The 22,658-nt window shown below is 42.0% G+C and overlaps 2 protein-coding genes across 2 annotated transcripts in view; one reads left to right on the top strand and one right to left on the bottom strand.

Annotated features, from left to right (window-relative positions):
* The window catches only part of LOC136884218 (E3 ubiquitin-protein ligase AMFR), a 123,294-nt gene that overhangs the window by 19,154 nt on the left and 81,482 nt on the right, over positions 1 to 22,658 (top strand). Inside the window, exon 2 of the mRNA XM_067156273.2 lies at positions 1,280 to 1,380. Within this exon, the coding sequence (XP_067012374.1) occupies positions 1,281 to 1,380 (100 nt within the window). The 5' untranslated portion in view covers position 1,280. The remainder of the gene's footprint in view (positions 1 to 1,279; positions 1,381 to 22,658) is intronic.
* Positions 1 to 22,658, bottom strand: part of LOC136884062 (neuroparsin-A) — a 128,087-nt gene that overhangs the window by 87,561 nt on the left and 17,868 nt on the right. The gene's annotated exons all lie outside the window — the stretch shown is intronic.

Below are 22,658 nucleotides of genomic sequence, written 5' to 3'. Positions count from 1 at the left end.
AGAGAGGTCGGATAGGATAGATGAAAGTGAGGAGCCTGGTACAAATAAGTGGAAGCAATGCCAGGACTCAGCTTAGGGCCTCGTGGTCGCCAACCCACGCTCCAAAGTTCAGAGCCCCTGAGGCCTCCAAAGTTCAGAGCCCCTGGGGCCTCCTATAAGGGGAAACGGCACTTTAATAAAAATGTCTCAGAAAATCTAATAGCCTATAAGAAATGAGTTCCACATTATAATATTTGAATTGTAGCGATACGAGGACGTACATTATCTGTAACTTGGACATTGAGTTAGAGTCATTAAACTTTGCATATTGATTTAAAATACATTGTTCTTAGTTATAAAAGTTTATCAACTAATTTAGATAAAATGTTTTGAAAAGTTTTTTTTCAAATTTGAATTTTTGGTCGTACTGAAGTACCATTTTCTCAGCAATGGTGAGGTCCTGAACCTTGTAATATATTTTAATGATTTCTAAGAACTTGATGATTTAATGCCTGCAGGCGTTTTTAATTTCAAGCTTATTTCAATTGTTTAAAAATAACTGAACTTTTCAATTTGAAAACTTCACAAAAAATACATATATATTAAACTCTAAAGTCCATAAAATGAGGTATTTTGTAATTTCCTTACAGGCAAATGTGTGAAAGTGTTTATCCTGCCTGTCTATCAAGTATCAGATTGACACCTTTAGTAGTTCCAGAGAAAAGGGCACATTTGTCATGGAAAAAGAATGTCTAGGATATGACGATTGTACTCCACAACAAGAAACCTCGCACAGTATCTGTCAAATCAAAACAAACTTTCCACCCGCCATGCTCGACGCTTCACAGCTTTCTTCACAATATTATTAAGTGTGTGATATCCTCAATTTCCTGCCAAAGACAAGTGAAGAGCTCAGCGTGGCACGTGAATTGAGTGCACTTAGGTACTGAATTCAACTAAATCTTCTACTAATAAGGAAGCAATTTCAGCAAAAAACAATTATAGTTATGGAGGATTTCATGCACGTGTCCTGTCAAAATTGTAAACACGAGTATTGAGATACACCAGTGCTGCAAGTGGTGGTGTTTTTTTCATTCGGTTCACTCAAACACAAAACACGACACTCAATGCGCATGAACTAATTTTGGCTTCCAGGTAGAGCAAAACAAACCGGCCCCTGCCTTTTTTTTTTTTTTTTTTTTTTTTTTTTGCGAGAGTAGAGTTAGCTCCTACCCCAATATGACCAACGAGCGTGTCGCACAGTCCAGTGATAACATGGTGTGTTCTGTTGTGTCCACAGCATGGGCATGATCAGTCGAGTGAGGGCCAGACTCCAGAGTATCCACGCCATCCCCAACAAGATGGACGCCAGGATCCAAGAGGAGAAGACGGCGCAGTCAGGTAAGACGTTAAAGACCGTTAACGCCATTAAATATAGCGAGGTACAAATCACGCAGTCACGCGTACTATCATGGGTAGGGTTGCACTGACCGGCCGCAAACAATTTTGAAAATCCGTTAGTTTGCACGCAATTTGTTGACTGAAAGCAGAAGTATGAACGTCGCGACCCGCCAGCATTTAAAATCTGTCCTCATACAGTCATATGGATTTTTCTTATGTTACATTGATGTTTTCTTTCTTTTAATTGAATATACTTCCGGCCAATCGGGCCGCTGGTCAGTGTTCTGTTTAACACGAGATCAATTACACTGATGAAATTTAATTTCAAGCGTTTCAGATGCAACCAATTCCACTCTTGTCCATTGGCTTCATTTCTGTTTCATTCTCTCCGGAGTTAGGAATTGATCGGTCCAGTCCTTGCAGACCGTTAAGGAGCTAAACCTCGACCAAACGTACTACACACATGAATACTATGGGTGTAAGACACTGTTGGGGTTGGGAGGGATGATGTTACAGTATAATCGAAAACGAACAATTTTACCTTGGAATCTATACTGGGTCGTTAAGTCCAAGTTCAGCCTCCATCGGCATGGGAGGGAGTGAAAAGATGTGAAAAAGAAAATGTGCTAAATGATCCAGATTAGCGTTGAATCGACAGTTTTCGGGTTCGCTAGGCTGATCGGTGAGAGTCTCTAAAACAGTGATGTAGGGCAACGCGTGAATACAGCAGCCCTGAAGATGGTTTTCCGTACTTTCTCATCTTCACACCAGGCAAATGTTGGGGCTGTACCTTAATTAAGGCCACTCCTAGCCCTTTCGTATCCCATCGTCTTGTCTGTGTCGGTGCAACGTGAAACAAATTGTAAAAATTAATACATACATTACTTTTTGTTTGAAGGAAACAAGGACAAAGTCCCACGCGAAACAAAATAATCTAAAATTTTTAATTAAACACACAATAACTATAAAATATCAGTCGACATAATGTGTCTCGACACATAATTAAGAGATAATACAAATTCTAAAAGTACTTGGGCTCTGCGGAGCACCACGGAGTCTCTAGGAGTAGTTTCAGTTTTGTTTCCGAATTGTTTCGGTTTAATTTATTCTTATAACGTCACATAACAAATATGTATTGAAAGCTACAAAAACGGCTGGAATCGACAATACTTCTTGCAATATACTTAAGGCAATCTGATATATTTGTTTACTTACTGTTCGCATGAAGTACCTATACCAAATGAATTGAGAGATGAAGCTGTAGACACAGTGTTCAAAGGAAGGGGTTAGGGCTGATGACCTACATGATAGGTCCCCTTAAACAACAAGCAAGCGGATTATTACAGGGTGACGTGTGTTACATGTAAGCTGTGGGAAAACATTCTTTCTGATTATATTAGAGACGTTTGCGAAGTTACTAATTGTAAAGGTTGTTCCTGGTAAGACCCACGAGAGTCAAACGAAAGCAGCACGGTTTGTTCTGGTTGATTTCCGGGAAAAAGGTCTGGGAATTAAAGGAGACGAGCTTCTGGATGAAGCGGAATGTTTCGAGCTGTCAGTGGAGAGATGTGCTGTAGTAGACGAATAAACTTGAGTGGAGATTTTAACACTAAGGTTTCAAGGGAGCAAATACTCGCTTGTAGGAAGAGGAATTAGGGATTACAGTAATTAAACAAGGCAAATGTTCGATAAATTTCCAAGTTATTTGAAATCATCTAAGAAGAAAAAATGAAATGGCGTATGGCTTTTAGTGCCGGGATTGTCCGAGGACAAGTTCGGCTCGCCAGATGCAGATCTTTTGATTTGACACCCGTAGGCGTCCTGCGCGTCATGATGAGGATGAAATGATGATGAAAACGACACATACACCCAGCCCCCGTACCAGCGAAATTAACCAATTATGGTTAACATTCACGACCCTGCCGGGAATCGAACCGGGACCCCTGTGACCAAACGCCAGCACGCTAACCATTTAGCCATAGAGCCGGACATCTAAGAAGAGGCTATGTAAAACACTGATAGGAAATCCGCCCAGGCCTATATGCAGATCATTAGCGATTGTTTTTTATATGGAATAATAAAGCATTAGTTACTAAATACGGACGCAATGAATTACATGCACATCCATATTTAAAATGTTGCATAATGCCTCACTGTCTTCATTTCAGCATTTCAAAATATGGCAGTCTTAGGCATGGGTGACTTCGAGCTCCGTACCGCGGAACTGCCTTGCCTTCTTCCGTTTGCTAAACCTGTACACAGCTTCTTGAGAAAAACTACTATCGTAACGTTCTATGATATGCTAGCACAGATTATTGTTCTACTGAGCTGAGCTGGCAGCACTGCATGGTTTGGTATTAGTAGTAACACCTCTGAAGCACAATCCTTTTGCAAGAAGGTGGTGGGGTCTGCTGAAAAGAGCCCGTTTGACCAAGCTGTGGAAGAGCGGTGCAACCTCCAAACACGCTAGCGATTTGAACTAAACTTAATATGTTTTGTCCAACACTCTACATACCACTAACTATTGCGAATGAGCATCCTTTACAAATCCTCCAAGTTGTACTAACTCTTGGTACTTCGAGGGTTCAAAGCTTCGACCAATGCCTGAAGACATCTTCTGCAGGTTACATACGAAACGTCTGGAAGATGTAAGTTCCAGTGCAGCCCGGTTCTGGAGCATGGGGGGTTTAATTTCAAAAAATGTAAACTACAAAAATAACCAATAATCCTCTCCTCTGAAAGATCAGGAAGAGCTCCTTGTCATCCACTTCGATTCCTAGATAGTTTGAGAAAAAGAGAAATGAGTTAAAATTCCATCCTCTGCGGTCTAAAAATTAGTTTCTGTGGTTTCCACTTCACCCCCCGTGCAATGTCAGAACGTTACCTGACATACAGCACAAATCTTCTACTACTCTATAGGAGTGTCTTAAGGTGCAGGCTTGCTTGCCCCAAGCACAGCAGCTTAGCTTGCGCGTTAGAGTGCGTACAAGCCGAGTTTCGCGGCACCCGTTTGGGCTGTCGGACTTGAATGTGCTTTTTCTTCACTGCAGCTCAGGTTTTGTTATCCGTTCAAATCAACTGTAAAGGAAATTTAAGAGTAATATACTGTATTCTAGTAATGAAAGATGACACAAATCCATCTTCATGTGTTTAGCAAATAAATCAATACGTTTTTCGCAGCTCCGGTTTTTGTAAAAAGCTACTAAGCACGCATTCAGGAGTCTCATGTTATGACATATTTGTAAATTTGATTAAAACTTACCACAGTCTATTAATATTTTAAAACAGGACAAAAACTTGACGGCTGACAAATGTGTGGAAATGTGCGCCAAATGTAACTGAAAACAGTGTCTTACCGCTCAGTAGAAGAGTTATTTTGGCATATTGCAGTCATTTCACTCCCAGCTAGATGCCAAAGCATGAAGGTCACTCTCATAAAATGCAAGATTTTGATGAGACCAGTTTATAGCATATTGATATTGAGAGTGAAGAGGAGCTGTAGGAAGAAGAAAGAAGGCTAGCAACCTGCTCTTACTGTTATTTACGTCCGACCAGCTCTCCAAGCAAGCATGGGCGTGTTAAAAGCGGAATGTATAGTAAAAAAAGACAGCTACTATCCGCATGAACACTCCCGGGACAATATGGTCCTAGTGTTTGGAGACGGGATGATACTACCACCACCACCACCACCACCACCACCACCACCACCATCATCAACACATTTGTACTGGGTTCCGCGCTCACTCTTGTACTAGTACACCACGTGGCCAATATTACGAACTGGTAGTACAGGTAGGGAAGTTGTACTGACTCGTGTTTTCTAGTGTTTGATCTTTTATCTAAAAAGTTAGATCATTTGTTTATGAATGACCTATTTCGTTTCTTTATCCCTTATTTTTCCTTTAGTATAAGTGAAGTAAATACATATAATATTCATGTTACAAATGGAATTTATAAATATTAGAATACTACACAGAGAAGACTGTAGTAAGTTACATCAAGTGCACCAGGAACATTTAACGCGTCCGCATGGGTGGTCCACAGGCTTGCTGTTAGAAGAGACTCCGGCATCAGAGTGGAAAAAGCGGCCGATCTCTCCGCGTTTGATGGCACGGTGCCTTGGCGCCATCATCTGGGCTGCTCTCGTCCGGTTGTTGTGACCACGTATCGAAAGTCGTGCAACGAAGGGCAAACAACGACGCATCGTCCAGCAGTATGCCGACCGTGGCTCGTTGATGCCAGCAAAGGCTGCCACAGAGCGACTGGGGGACTACAATTCGAAAAATCGCCAACAGATACAGCGCTCATTATCTAGTTTCTCAGCACACGATTACCCAGTCGTACCCCAGTGCTGACTCAATCCACCGAAAACAGCTCATGAGGTGGGTGTAAAATTAATCGCCACTGCACTGTGGATGATCCGAGAAAGGTCACTAGGTCAGATTGATCCAGATTCCTAGTTCATCACGTCGACGGCCGAGCGCATGTACGCCGATTTCCATCGGAATCTATGAGACGTGGTTGCACGGTCGGGCGGAGACAGGATGATCTGAGCGGTGTTTTCATGGGACACACGAATGCGTAACAACTATGCGGTATCTGGACGTTATTGGGAACCAAGTGCAGTGTTCTCTGGTGGTGACGGCCATTTGCAACAGGCCACACTGCCAGGACTGGTTCCAGGACCATGATAGTGAATTTTCATTAATGCTGTATTCCCCAAATAGTCCCGATATGAATCCCATTGAACACTTGGAGAAGCGGGTTCGTGCTACGTTACCACCGCCCAGCAGTGTACGCCAACTGGAGGACCTCGTGGTAGTTACCAGATGTCCCAGATATATAAAAATGTTATTTGTTCGTGGAGTCGACCTATGTGGATCTTTTGCCCCTAAGATGTTTCAGATACTTTCCATTACCCCTGTAAATCGATGTCTTGCCGAGTGGCCTCGGTAAAAGGTGGCCTTACATCATTATTAGGTAAGTGGCCGTAATGCAACGGCTTGAAGATAGGTACTCGAAAAACGTGACTCTGAGATTCTCTATCCATTTCCAGTTGCAAGAAAATTGAGAGTTGACTGAATGAACTAGGTCCTGCCGCAGAATGTCAGGAGAAACCCGTTGCAACAAATTTTCAAAATACTCCAGAGTCAGTTTCAAAAGTGTTGACATTCAGTTGGGTCATATACACCTGTTTCCTTTAAAAGGCTAGAGGAAGCTTGCAGTTTTTCTCTTCTTCCAATACAGTCTGTAACACACTTCCATTATAGCACTCAGTTCGGTCTAGAAATTTCTGCATACCCGAAAAACACACTTTTTCTTTCAAAAATGTGTGCTGTCTTCATGAGCTCTAGATACATGCACCTAACTCTGCTTGAGATATGCGTCAAATAAGTTGACCTGTATCTTTTTCAGTGATGATGTAGTAACGCAGATGTTTTCCACCAGCAGTGGAGTCATTTCACAAGTTCCTGACCTCAGAACAGCTCCTACTTGTTTACTGAACTTTGAAAGGCAAAGGTTATACATACGGAATGAAGAGAAGTGATCCTTACCATGATTTGGCCACGAAGTGGGGCATGACCGTCAAGCCTGAGGGGAAAAAATTAAAGGCCTGCGTTCGTATATTTTCGAAAATAGATCAAAAAGTTATGGAAAAGAAATACTGCTTCAGGAGCAGAACACAAGTATGACACCCCTTAGTTCGCGTACTCCTTAATACCAAGGACGACCAAGGATTCATTAACAACTGATCGCTAATATTACTTCGGATTCCCTGAAACAAGCGTTTCCTTTCGCTATCTTCCGCCCCGCCATTCCCAGAAGTATGCAGAAGTTCTGAAACGTATTTAATTAAAAGTCCCTCATGATTGCAACTTCCCGCGTTAAAAGGATTCCTCCATCCATATCGATCATCGGCCTTTCCTGATGTTTTTCATCACTAAAATTACAATACTTAAACCCATTAATTACACAGGATTAATTTCCTCCTTTGCAGCTTTAAGTCTACACTCCTGACAAATTGGAAACCAATGACACGCAGGTGTGGACAGCTAAAGGCTTGCACTTGACTGACTTGGTGTTAAAAGTGAAGTTGAAGAGGACAGAGTAGACATTCGTAGTGGGGAAAGGCATACGAAAGTGTGCAATTTTGGAGGGAACGCAAGACTAGAAAATGACTTCTGGAACGCAGTGGTGTACTCCGGCAAGAGCCTAAGTTCAATTAAAATAATTAAGGTTGTATCCTTGATCAGGACTTTGAATAAAACATCAACATAGTCTATTGTATTTTACAGTACACCAACTCAGAGGCAAGAAGCTTTCTTAGCCATTCGATAAACTGCTGTTATCTGTTTGTAGCATACGATGTATTGGTTCAGGCTCGTTCCAGTTCCTATTTGTTAAGTAAGGTCATTAGGTTACTGTCAAGAAAACTCGTACTGAAGTTATTGTTCTGTAGTACTCATTGGTGGATTTTGGTCTATATAATTAGCGTTGTTGTTGTTGTTGGCGGTGACTATGCTTATCCAAATGTAGGACAGCGGCGAAGATGTTTGTGCTGCCGTCCCATTGAGCGGTCCGTGACGTTACGAACCAAACCAAACTTGTGTGTGTAGCTAAGACCAACATCGAGTATTGGACTTGGACTTAACAAGACCGTCCGCACTATCAGACCGTAAAGAAGCTGTTAAAATGGCGCCGTGTTCGGTTTGTTCAAATATAAATATGAACATGTGCGAAGCATAGATTTACAGAAAGTATTTGATTAAGAGAATTTAGTACAGCGATGCTTTTATTGAAATGTGGTTATAAAATTAGTACAATATACGTATTTGACCGTGTCATATGTATTGTGTGCTTGGATGAAAATCATATTAAATCAGAAGCATTCATATAATATGCATTCACATTATTAATCGTGATGATTTCGTAGTAACAAGTAATTCGTTAGGCTGTATGAAACCATTAGAGAGGATGTTTCTGGTACTTGATGATCCATTCTCTCCGGATTAGGCCAAAGGTGTCCACCCTAGTACATTTCCCATCTATCAGTCATGCATCCTGTAAAAGATCCAGAAGATAGAAAAGATTGAGTTACATGGTTGGAAATTAATGATGAAGTTTTAACTTAGTGTGCATATAAAGTAACATTTCCACTTCGAGGATTTTAAAAGTGAGGTTATAAAATGTGATGAAGCTAATTATTTTATTTGGGAGGGAGTATTATTTCCTTTGTTAAAGTGGAGTGCGAGATATTATACTTACAGTATGATTGGGGTTTCTCTTAAAACAATAATCGCCACCACTGATGAAAGTGTTTTATATGAAGATGTGTCACCAAAGAATTTCATATCGATTGTACTATTGGAGACAAACATCTGAAATGTAACAGGTGGAATATATTTAAGAATTAGGTGAGTCATTTTAAGAATCATATTTGTGAGAGAATAAAAATTCATTTTAGGGTTATATTTCTTGAACGAGGTGTTCCAAAGCGTATGATAATAGAACGGTCATTCAAATAACGATTGTAATTGTCGCTCTTGAAACGCATCACTGTTCACTTGGAGCATTCTCTCCGCACTAGACCCTAGTACATACTGTAATGATCCCCAAGATAGAAAATATCAAGTTACACGCTTGGAAATTAACTAGTGTGTACCACAAAGTAACATTTTCACTACGAGATTTTTAAAAGTGAGGTTTTGAAAAATGATGAAACATTCCGTTTCGCTTATATTTTAAATTTGGTACATACTGCTTAGAGAGTGATTTAGGGTTATCGTGCCTGCCACTTACTCGAAACACCCGGGTTTGATTCCCGTCCAGGTTCAGGGATTTTTACCAGGATCTGAGGGCTGATTCGTGGTCCACTCAGCCTAGTTGATAACAATTGAGGAGCTATCTGACGGCGAGAGGTCTGTCCCAATCTAGAATGCCAAGAATAACGGCCGAGAGGATCCGCTGTGCTGACCACGCTTCACCTCCTAATCTGCAGGCCTTCGAGCTGAGCAGCGGTCGCTTGGTAAGCCAAGGGCATATGAAGGTCAGTAGCGCCAAGTGGTGGGGGCAGGTGGCACACTGCATAAGCAGATTTCTAGATAGCATTGGTTCTATTAGCACAAGTGTAGAACCTTTACATAACCCACAGCATTATTGAATGAAAATTCTGCTTTTAAGAATGAGGAAGGTGGTTATAGTGTAGATGTCGGTTTTAAATTCTTCAGTCTAAAGTGTTTCGAGCTGATATCCCACATAACATTTTACGTATAATGCACTAGCTTGAATTTTATGTTTACCTGGTTTCCGTCAGCAAACGCGTAGGCCTAAACAGAGTTGATGTGTGATGATTAGGGCTCGGATGTTTAGAAAGAGTCATATTTTTTCTTTATCTCTATTTTCTTGCCTGGTTGGATTTTGGTGCAAATCAGGTGATTATCGTCACAATTAAGTGATTGTTATTTGTCATGTACAGTAAATGCATGTTTTGGCTTCTTTTGTCATAAGGTCATAGTATATCGCGCTATTTTTGTAGATACGTCATATTTCGTTCATATTTCGGTGGTTTGGTGACAGCTGTAGCTGTGCAAAATCATCGTCAACTTTCCGAATGAGAACTAGTATTCACAAAACTACTTTTCCTTATCATATCTGTAGTTAATACAAGTGGAATACTCTGCCTCTTCTATCAAGATTGCGCAGGAATTGTTTTCCAACAGTTTGTCAGGAAGTCTGACACATATTAAGTCGAACTTTGGAATTATAGGCCTATCGAGTGCAATTACTCGTTTAGAAGCTGCTAGCTTTGAAATTCACGCAAGTATTGAAATTGTGAGAAGTGTTGAATTTTCAGCACAGTGATTACATAGAACAGTTGGCGTCAGTGTAAAACGGAAACTTGAAGACGTGCTTAATTGAAGTGACGGTTTTCGCTGTGTCTGCAAGATAAATGATGTTCTTAGAGGAGAAGGTACCATACTCGACAGCAGTGATTTAATATTATTTAAATATGCGCCAATAACATCTTGTGACGTAGAAAGGAGCTTCTCTTCTTACAACAATGTGTCAAGTGATAATCGCAGGTCTTTCGCGCCTGATGCTTTGAAGATGAATCTTGTCATACACTTCAATACCACACGCGGGGAAGAATGAACAAGTTAAGTGAGTTAGTACTATTTGCCCTGCCGCCCTACCATGTATGTTGGGTATTCAGCCCGAAGGCTGGTTGGATCCTCAACAGGTTCACCATTAGCTGTCATAGATGGCCTAAGCGTCACTGAAGAGGCGTACTAGGGAAATGAGCCCTACCATAATGTGTTGAAAGACATCTACTTACTTCGTTCCATGTTGCTCAATTTAAACATTAACACATTTAAGTGATATTAATGTAATCTGGACTTAAACGTTCCAATATATACATATATAAAAGATTAATTTCCGGTTTTCTCGTATTTCAAAATACCAACATGTTAAAATGTTGTGTGATATTAGCGAACTTAGTAGCCTACTTACGAATGATTTATAAGTGAATACTATAGTTAACAAATATGTATCAAAGGGACTGCCGTTTCGATTTATAACTTATTTTTTAAATGGCCATATTTAGAGTAATCATTTTCGGGTGATATTTTGTCATTTTTTAAGTCATATTTCATGACGTTTGAGGTCATATTTCGTCATCTGTAAGGTCATATTTGCTTGCTTATTTGGGCTATTTTTAGGTCTTAAACATCCGAGCCCTAGTGCCGATAGTCTTAAAAATCCCACGTATTCGAAACTGAACACATTTAACATTTATTATTTATTTATTTTTAATTCATAACTTCTCGAAACATTTGCCGTATCGCATTGCTTGTAAATAGGGTTTTACCGAGCTCGATAGCTACATTCTATTAAGTGCGGCCAGTATCCAGTATTCGGGAGATAGTGGGTTCGAACCCCACTGTCGGCAGCCCTGAAGATGGTTTTCCGTGGTTTCCTATTTTCACACCAGGCAAATGCTGGGGCTGTACCTTAATTAAGGCCACGGCCACTTCCTTCCCATTCCTAGCCCTTTCCTGTTCCATTGTCGCCATAAGACCTATCTGTGTCGATGCGACGTAAAGCCTATAGCAAAAAATAATAATAATAATTAAAAAATAGGGTTTTCTGTTTTTTAAACACTGTCTCTAATGTTGAAGAGTTTTCTTATCTGTGAGACTAAGTTCATTCAGAAAAATATACGTTGTTGAAACCTGCAGCAAAGACCTTACTATAGAGCAAGGCACAACAGGTTTGACATTTTACATCACTCCACGCCCGAAAGATGGCAGCACCGCCAGTCTCCCTGTTAGACGAGGCCCCTTCAATATTCACTGAACACACTCAGTGAGGTCCTGTTGCGGACGTGGGGTGATAACAGGTGGTGGTGGTGATTATTATTTTAAGAGGAAGTACAACTAGGCATCCATCCTCTATATAACACTAATCAGAGAGGAAAAATGGAAGGGATCCGACACTTCGAGAAATGAAGGTATCAGCCAAAGAAAGACAAGGGCCACGAAGGGCGTGAAAATGACTCCCTAGGCCTCCATCCGAATACCGTCAGTGTCGGAAAAGAACAAGAGTTGACCAAGGGAGGTCGGATAGGATAGAGGAGGAGCCAGGCACAAGTAAGTGGAAGCAATGCCAAGACTCACCTGAGGGCCCCGTTGTCGCCAACGCACGCTCCAAAATGCAGAGCCCCTGAGGCCCCAGAAGTTGTGGCTGTGACAAGAACATATCTATCTCTCGAACAGCCAACGCAGCCGTGGATCATATAGAGAAGCCAATCTTTATTGACTTCGGGGTCGGTAGATACAGAGTGGGTCGCCAAGGCTCTACCGTGGCTCTACGCCTCTGCATTCGGGAGACGGGACAGGCTGTCCTGAGAATGGTTTTCATTCTGCTGCACTAAGGCGAATGCCGGGACAGTTCCACGGCCGCCAATCTCCCGGCCTCCCCCTTCAGGATGTCCCGTGTCCTCAAACTGTGCTCGTCCAGCTGTAAAGCCCCGTGGAATTCTTCCACATGTGATCGGTGTTTGGAATCCCCTGCCTGTTGTAAGAGTGGTGGTGGTGATGATTGTTTTAAGAGGAAGGACAACCATCCTCTAAAACACAAGTGGTGGTGGTGATTATTGTTTTAAGAGGAAATACAAGTGGACAACGATCCTCTATTAACACTAATGGTGGTGGTGATTATTGTTTTAACTGGACAAACATCCTCTATTAACAGTATTGGTGGTGGTGATTATTGTTTTAAGAGAAAATACAACTGGACAACCATTCTCTATTAACACTACAGGTCGTAGTGATTATTGCTTTTTTTACTCTTGGCTTCACGTCGTACCGACACAGATAGGTCTTATGCCGACGAACGGATAGAAAAGATCTACGAGTGGGAAGAAATCGGCGATGGCCTTAATTAAGGTACTTCCGCAGCATTATTAAGAGGAAATATAACTGAGGAACCATCCTCTATTAACACTAATATTGGTGGTGATTATTGTTTTAAGAAAAAGTACACCTAGGCAACCATCCTCTATATAACACTAATCAGAGAGAAAAAATGGAAGGGGTCCGACACTTCGAAAACTGAAGGTATCGGTCAAAGGAAGACAAGGGCCACGGACGGCGTGAAAATGAAAGACTCCCTAGGCCTCCATACGTAATACCGTCGGGGTCGGAAGAGAACAAGAGTTGACCAAGAGAGGTCGGATAGGATAGAGGAGGAGCCAGGCACAAGTAAGTGGAAGCAATGCCAGGACTCAGCTAAGGGTCCCGTGGTCGCCAATCAACGCTCGAAAGTTCAGAGCCCCTGGGGCCCCTATTAGTCGCCTCTTACGACAGGCAGGGGTTACCGTGGGTGTTACCCACTCACAGGGGAAATACCGACAATTGGAGTATTAAGGTGTCGGCAAAAGGAAGCAAAGGGCCACTAAGGGCGTTAAACTTGAAGACTAATTTAATACTGTGGGTGGTCGAAGAGAACATGAGGTATCGTAGAGACTAAAGAAAACTTTAGTCTATGGGTAGTGTAGTGAACCTTTCTCTTAGCTAGAGGCCCCGAATTTGATTCCCAGCGACGTCAGAAATTTCTCCGCCTTGTCACAATGATCAGCGTACTTGCATTCGCTTCAGAGGGCCTCGGGTGCGATTCTTGGCTGAGACAGGAATTTAACTCATCAGATTAATAATTTTCATTTCTGTGAGGTCCCAGTCATACACACTTTTCTATAATGTCAGAATTTTCTCATCATTACTTCTTCTGACAAGGCAGGCCTAATGGAAACACTGGCTCGCACACTGAATGGTGAAATGTCATTGCACAGATCAGTACAACCTTTTTTTTTTTTTTTTTTTTTTTTTTTTTGAAAACCAGGACGAAGTTCTGAGGAGCAGAATGAGAATGTATGCAGATTCCCAACAAATAGGCTAAACGATTTTTAAGTTTCATGAAACTTGCATCATTTACTTGAAGGACAAAGGAATCACAGTTAAATGAGAGACAATGCGATCGCAGGTAATAATATTTGGATAGCAGTGCCACTCCAAAATGAAGTAGAGAAATTACATAATCATCTTTGCCATTTTGGCCTGTCTTAACATTCATAAGTTTGAGTACCTTAAAACTCTCTCAACCACTGACTCCTTCCAAGTTGAGAGGAACTTTCGCCTACGTAACGATGGCTCCGTCAGTGAACAATTAAGTGCGAGTAACTTAGAAATGAGCGTATGTTAGGCAGGGCAATGGGATCGGGGTGGATCACTTTTCCACACCTATACTGTTTCAATATTAGCCTAACACTAATGGTGATGGTGATTATTGTTTTAAGAGGAAGTACAACTGGACAAACATCCTCTATTAACACTAATGGTGATGGTGATTATTGTTTTAAGAGGAAGTACAACTGGACAAACATCCTCTATTAACACTAATGGTGATGGTGATTATTGTTATGCCTTTGAACAGAACTGAAAGAATAGTTACCACCACCATACAAAGGGCACTAGGAAAGTTTTGCAATATGCACAAACGGTTGGCTGGACACCACTGTTATGGTGAGGGATGAAAAGGAGTGAAAACCGGGCTATAAGACAGCAAGGCGCGACCTTTACACCAGTTGTTAGCAAGCAGTGGGTTTGAAAGCAAGTTAAGATGTCAGTGTGGTCTAAAGGTGAATATCGCGCAATTATCCGCTACAATTTTGCTCATGGATTAACTGTTGACCAGTGCCTGGAGGAAATGACAATTTTATGCTGGAACAAAGAGTTCCAGAAGAGGAAACTTTGGGGTTGAAGACGATCCTCATTCTGGGTGACCGTCTGAATCAGTGACAGGAAAACATTGAAGCTGTGAGGAAAATGTTGCAGCAAGAGAGGCGGTTGACATATCGGCAGGTAGAAGAGACCCTCCACATCCCTGGATCAGCTATTCATTCAGTTCTACACCACCATCTCCATGTTAGAAAGGTTTGTTCCTTTTGGGTGCCCCATTCACTTTCAGAGGAACAAAGGGCACATCGAGTGGAATGGTGACGAGAAATGTTAAAACAGTTTGAAAATGGGACTTCGCGTCACATCAATAGCATCGTTACAGGTGAGGGAACTTGGCTTTATTATTACGATGTTCCAACAAAATCCCAGAACAAGGTGTGGCTGTTTGAAGATGAGGGTACTGCTGTGGCTGTACGAAAATCAAGGTCAGTGAAGAAAAGGATGATTGCAGTATTTTTCACTAAACGGGGCATCCTGACTCGGGTTGTGCTAGAAACACAAAGGACAGTTACTGCGAAGTGGTACAGTGAGACTTGTCTGCCTCAGGTCATCCAGGCTCTTAAGCAGCTCCGTCCAACGTCACGGCTCAACACTTGACTCTTGCATCAAGACAATGCTCCAGCACATCGTGCTAATGTAACAATGGGTTTTCTTGCCAGATCAGGGTTGACTGTGGTTGATCACCCTCCATACAGTCCCCATGTGACTTCGCACTCTTCCCAGAAGTGAAGCTGAAAGGGCGGCGTTTTGCATCCGACGAGGAGCTTCTGGCAGCATGGGATCAAGAGTGTGAAAATGTAACCGAAGAAAAGTGGCAGAGCTGGTTCAGTGACTGGTTTCGACGTATGGAGAACTGTATTGAGTGTGGTGGAAATTATTTTGAAAAAGTCTAAAACGTTCACTCACATTGCAAAACTTTCCTAGTGTTCTTTGTACGTGGATCTGTACACACCCTGAGACTTCATATGTTCGGACCTCCGTAATAAAAAAAATCCATAAACCGCTATATTTCTATATGATAACACATTCTGTGTCCTGATACATTGTGGCACCCCGTAATTGTGGGAGTGGCTTTTGCTATCCTGGTGCACGAGGGTGGGTGACATCTGAAGCTGAGTGTTATTGTGGTGTACGGGTTGCAGGGACACCCTCTAGAACTCAGCGAACAGACATGGAAACTGCTCACACGTAGACCCAAGTCAATGACGTAAGTTATCATTCATGGTTTTATGGAACCAAGCTCTACATTCGGGAGTCGAGTCGGCTGGCCTGAGAATGGGGCAGTTCCTATTTACCTCCTTAGCCAATTTCACTTCATTTGATCTCCGTTAGTCCATCAGGAAGGGCATCTGGTCGTGAAACTTCCCATGTAATTTCATCTCAGCTCATAAACGGGGTTTTATGAAGACAAATAAACCAAAGATGTTAAAAATATGCATCTTCCTCATTCACTATTGAGTGTTTCTACGGTGGTTGGTTCTCGACTCAGGGAATCGAAATCGGGACTCACTGATCCGAAGAGCAGTACGCTGACCATTCAGGTAAGGGTCCGGAATTAGAAAAACTATGTTTTTAAACAATTCACTTCATAATTTAATGTACATATGCTGATTTGGTAGATCAATTATGAGACACCCTTAATCCTGCAGCTCTCCTGCTGAAGTCTGATCAGAAAGAATAGGGAACATGCATGATCCGGTGTTTTAATTAAAAATATGCTAATCTGATTCAAAATTGCATGCAGAATTCAAAACTGTGATCAGAATGTACAAATAATAACTCCAAACATGATAAAAATCTACGAAAATGTCACGTCACGCAAGTACGCGATCTCATTGGTCTGACGTCATCGTACAGGTTGACTGAATTAGCAGACGAAATAACACATAGTGTGCTGTGAGAAGCAGGATACACTTCGCGTATTTCTACTTTACGTTAGTGTCTGGTATGGTTAAATTCAAGGTCTATACATTGGATAATAATCTGAGTGGTATATTTTAGACTGAAAATGAATCCTGCGCAGACAGTGAGGCAGAAAACTTATAAATGGTGTATAGTTCCGATGTGCAATAGCACATCGCATACCATACCAAACAAATTGTTTATAAACGTTCCAAAGACGCTAAAACTAGGGAGAAATGGATTTTGGCGAGCCGGAGAAATGCTGGTGGTATATCGGAAAAGTCTACAGTTTATTTTTTTGAAGATTTTTTTTTGCTAGGGGCTTTACGTCGCACCGACACAGATAGGTCTTATGGTGACGATGGGATAGGAAGGCCTAGGAGTTGAAAGGAAGCGGCCGTGGCCTTAATTAAGGTACAGCCCCAGCATTTGCCTGGTGTGAAAATGGGAAACCACGGAAAACTATCTTCAGGGCTGCCGATAGTGGGATTCGAACCTACTATCTCCCGGATGCAAGCTCACAGCCGCTTTTGAAGATTTTAACGTAAGATGAATTTGTTTGAATTTTCAAATCACTTTTCCATGTCAGCTGTTCTAGTGGTAAAACTTAAAATTTTAATGTATGATGCTTTATTTAAATGCTTCAATTACATCTTGGAATATGAAAGTAATAAACAGTGCATTAAATAATGCTGGTTATTAAAGTATTCTCCAAACCTAACCTATGTTTCGGGTGATCCATGTCAAGATAATAAATCAAAGGGGTTATGAACCATTTTGACAGCTCTAATTCTACCAATATATCTTGGCATGGGACAGTTATGTATGTCTTTATTGAAGAGCTTAATTGCTTAAGAAATGTAGGCTATATCTAAATACTCTATAATGTAACAAAGAATAGGCGTGTACATCATGAAAGGAAACAACGTGAATTTAACAAATGTATAACTCTACACAAAACCAATGCTTGTCTGTTGGGGTCTTATAAGTTAACAATGCTCAATTATAATAATTATCATAATATTAATGAAATAAATAACATAATTGCGCACAGGTGAAAATAGTGATGTAGGTGTTTAAAATATCCAACTTAGCCTAAGTTTTAGGTTATACAAGCCAAGTCAATAAACCGAAGGGTAAAAATACCGCGCGAGTTGGCCGTGCGGTTAGGAGAGCGCAGCTGTGAGCTCGCATCCGGGAGATAGTGGGTTTTGACCCCCACTGCCGGCAGCCCTGAAGATGGTTTTCCGTGGTTTCCCATTTTCACACAAGGCAAATGCGGAGGCTGTACCTAAGGCCACGGCCGCTTTGTTCCCATTCCTAGGCCTTTCCTGTCCCATCGTCAACGTAAGACCTATATGTGACGGTGTGAAGTAAAGCAAAAAAAAAAAAAAAGTAAAAGTCACAGCACCCAAAGACATTCCTGTATTGAGCTACTAAAATGTCACCAGGACACTTTTCTTTACTGATATGCTCAGCTTGTTAAAAGCCAAATGTAATTAATGTTATTGGCTTCACGCCCCGCTAACTACTTCTACGATTTTCGGAGACGCCGATGTGCAGGAATTTAGTCCTGCAGGAGTTCTTTTACGTGCCAGTAAATCTACCGACACGAGGCTGACGTATTTGAGCACCTTCAACACCTTCAACTACCACCGGACTGAACCAGGATCGAACCTGCCAAGTCGGGGTCAGAAGGCCAGCACCTCAACAGTCTGAACCACTCAGCCCGACTTGTGAAAACTAGATGAAGTCATATTTATCTTTATCATGTTTAACTTTTTCCCTCCACAAAGATATTTAATTCTCTTTCATGGGCCCCGGAAGTGGGTAGGCCAGTTGTCCCAACCATAAATATATATATTTTTTGGGAATGATAGATTATAGCCCTATAGTACTATGATCTTTCTTTCTTTCCTTCTTTCTTTCTTTCTTTCTTAATCAGTTTATCCTTCAGGGTTGGTTTTCTCTCGGACTCAGCGAGGGATTTCACCTCTACCACTTCAAGGGCAGTGTCCTGGAACGTGAGACTGAGTATGGTGATGAAACTGGTGAGGAGGGCCATTACCTCGCCCAGGCTGCCTCACCTGTTATGCTCAATAGGGGCCTTGTTGGAGGATGGGAGGATCGGAAGGGATAGACAAGGAAGAGGGAAGGAAACGGCCGTGGCCTTAGGTGCCTGGAGGAGAAGTAGGAAAATACGAAAAACCACTTCGAGGATGGCTACTCAGTTGACCTCCCGAGGCTGAGTAGACCCCGTTCCAGCCCTCGTACTATTTGTTTTCAACTTTCATGGCAGAACCGGGAATCGAAATCGGGCCTCCGGGAGTGGCACACATTAACCACTACACCACAGAAGCGGACTAGTACTATAATGCTACCTATATGTTTATGTTAGTGCTGAAATCCGATTTCTTACTTTCCTAATGCTGAAAGCCCGAAAATGTAATGTTATTCTTTAATAGGGGAATCAGTCTAGAAGGAAATGTTGAAAGTGATGTGATATCTATCCAGGTTCGTTGTTATCCTAATACTATGGGTTACAGTACATTGCACGTATATAAAAGACGCCACTTACAAACTTGCTTGTTATCCGCGAATTTCTGCGGCCACAAAAGTCACACATTTCAAGAATGATGACATCTACACATGGTAGATTGTCTGACTGTGCTGTTTTGAACCTTTCTTCTGTCATTTCGAAGTTATTCGCGATCATGAATAATAAACAATCTGCTTTTAGCAACGGCTGATGCGCAACGGCTGGTAGAGCTCCATGCGGTACTGGATCGTGACGTCACAGCGCGCCGCTTACGTCAGAGGTCGTTTCACTCGCCTTGCGGAAAGGCACTATTAAATATATTTTTAATGGTCGAAAACAAGGCAACATACCACAATGTAATACGTTTACGTACTATTTCATTGGTGTACTTTTCAAAAAAAATATTTTTGAAAATGATGCATGTTCCCAATTGACTTATCACCACATTACTGGGGCTTACTGCGTAATCTTCTTTCTCAAATGAATTCGAAAATGAAGAAGACGAAACAACACATGGATTGCACGATGCCAGGTCAAAATGAGCACGTGGGAGTTTTTCTTAGAAGGCTGTGGTTTCATCGGCGAAATAACGAATGGTTCCGGTAAAAAAAAAAAAAAAAAAAAGATCATGTATATTTAGACGATTGTTTTTCCACAGCTGTCGTTAGGGAATAAGTCGCCATCAGCTATACGACCGTTAAACCGAAAATAATCTCTTTATAATTTCCGTTTCTTTTTTAAGAAAGTTGGGTTCTTTGGTCCAAAATGCCTATCTGGAATTGACAAGTCGGACCGCTCTATCGAGAACAGTGTACAGGCGCCTTAAAATGGCCTGGCCTGAGACACACATATATAATACTTTGTTATTCCAACCCTGTTCGATTGTTGAGAGTGGTGGTGGTGGTGATTATTGTTTTACTTTTCTAGTTGTTTTACGTCGCACCGACACAGATAGGTCTTATGGCGACGATGGGAGAGGAAAGGCCTAGGAGTTGGAAGGAAGCGGCCGTGGCCTTAATTAAGGTACAGCCCCAGCATTTGCCTGGTGTTAAAATGGGAAACAGCGGAAAACCATCTTCAGGGCTGCCGACAGTGGGGTTCGAGCCCACTATCTCCCGGACACAAGCTCAGAGCTGCGCGACCCTAACCGCACGGCCAACTCGCCCGGTGATTATTGTTTTAAGAGGAGGTACAACTAGGCAACCATCCTCTATATAACACTAATCAGAGGGAAAAAATGGAAGGGATCCGACATTTTGAAAAGTGAAGATATCGGCCAAAGGAGACAAGGGTCACGAAGGGCGTGAAAATGAAAGACTCCCTAGGCCTGCATACTTAATAGCGTCGGGGTCGGAAAAGAACAAGAGTTGACCAAGGGAGGTCGGATAGGACAGATGAAAGTGAGGAGCCTGGCACAAGTAAGTGGAAGCAATGCCAGGACTCAGCTAAGGGCCCCGTGGTCGCCAATCCACGCTACAAAGTTCAGAGTCCTTGGGCCCCTTTTAGTCGTCTCTTACGACAGGCAGGGGATACCGCCCCCACCCACAGGGGGCGTTTGTTGAAAAACCGCGTAAAGACTTCACACACCAGACTTGAGAACGATGAGCCCGCGTTGCAGCTGCCATTTTCTCCCGTACTAACTTCATGGTCACGATCAAAATACTAAATACGAATTGAAACGTAACACTCGGAATTCAGGTCCTGCGCGATGCCAGAGTCATAGTTTCCAAACAAGTAATGGCGATATGCGTGTTCAGGGGCGAGAAAGGGACACACGGGCTAATTTTGTGTTGTAACATGCCACAAGAAATTCTGTAAAACATTTACCTGTCTACAACACATGATCGTTAAGGCGTTGAAGTCTAAACGGTCTGACACCATGGTAGGGGAGGTGGTGGTATACAATTTCTAATCACTAGATTGCGTGCCAAAAGCCTGGATTAAAGTCCAAACCTCTCCGCAGTGCTCATATGAAGTGAGGGCATATGACGCTGTTGATGGTGATTCGTCAGTCGGATGGGGACGTTAAGCCTTGAGCAGACCCCTTGGTGCTATTCGACAGGAGTAGGCTACGTGCCGGCACTGGGTTTCACCCTCTCCCTTCCTAGAATCATATAACACGTCATTTCATCTCAACACCTCCTCTGATGAGGTTGACGTCACGAAGGGCATCGGGGCATAAAAACCCGACACGACAGATTCACCTCACCTCACCTCATACCCGACTCGTAGAGAAACGGAACTAGGATTGGATAAACAAACAAACAAACAAACACAGAATGATTGTCTCATTAGTAAGGACAATGTTAATTAATTCATTAAAAGATCACTCTTATAGCACGAAAGAAGATTAGCGTTTCGAAAAGTATCCACGACAGTGTCTGGGTTTACTTCGATATCCCCCATCGTGCTCTAATCTCCTTAAAGTAGCCTAGCAAATGACTGAACACAAGAATGATGAGGAGGTTTTCCACACATTCCATGACCAGCATTTTCCCTTCTTTAAAGAGTACACTTCTTGGAGATTTTCGGGAGATATGTCCCCTAAACCCTCCACCTGGGTACACCTTGTCTGCGTCAGCCAGCGGTTTTTGTAAAAATTATAACAAAGTTCTTACCATCTTCAGGTGATAACCACTTTTAGGACAATCGCATTGTCCTTTTCAGCTGAACATCCCTGAACGCCCCTGGTGAATTTATTTGGAACGAGTGAGGTTACACAACAGTGCTTCATCCAAGGAGTAATCAAACGTCTTATCAGTGAGCATGCAGTGCTGGGCCAAAGAATGTGGGGCACTCTATTGAGACGATTCAAAAACAAGTGACTGTCAGAAATAAGGCCAAAAGTTAAATGGAAGATTCCATGCGTTTGTGTTTGGCGCATGTTGATCTCTAGCATCGCAAGAGCGTAGTCGCATTCGATCCAGCGGGACGCGGGTTCGAATCTCGGCTGGATTCGGTATTTTAGGTCAATCTCTGGTTCGGAGACTGGGTGTTGGTGCACTCCAGTATATGCTTTATTGCACCACATTGCACCCGCCACCTCACCAGCTCTGAAATCCAAACTGATTAATAATAACAATGAAAAAAGAATGAAATGTCGTATGGCTTTTAGTGCCAGAACATACCAGGACGGGTTCGGCTTGCCAGGTGCAGGTCTTTCTATTTGACGTCTTTAGGCGACCTGCGCGTCGTGATGAGGATGAAATGATGATTAAGACAACACATACACCCAGCCTCCGTGCCATAGGAATTAACCAATTAAGGTTAAAATCTCCGACCCGGCCGGGAATCGAACCCGGGACCCTCTGAACCGAAGGCCAGTACGCTGACCGTTCGGCCAACGAGTCGGACAATAATAATAATAATAATAATAATAATAATAATAATAATAATAATAATAATAATAATAATAATAATAATAATAATAATAATAATAATAATAATAGAGATACAGTTATTACATTATTCACTATCTTCCAAGTATCTCAGGAAATATTTGTTCCATCCTAAACCTGAACATAACAATAGTTATAGAA

Source organism: Anabrus simplex, chromosome 12, assembly GCF_040414725.1.
Source record: "Anabrus simplex isolate iqAnaSimp1 chromosome 12, ASM4041472v1, whole genome shotgun sequence".
NCBI classification, from domain to species: Eukaryota; Metazoa; Arthropoda; class Insecta; order Orthoptera; family Tettigoniidae; genus Anabrus; species Anabrus simplex.
The sequence above is the reverse complement of the archived record's forward strand: the minus strand, read 5'-3'. Positions and strand labels throughout refer to the sequence as shown.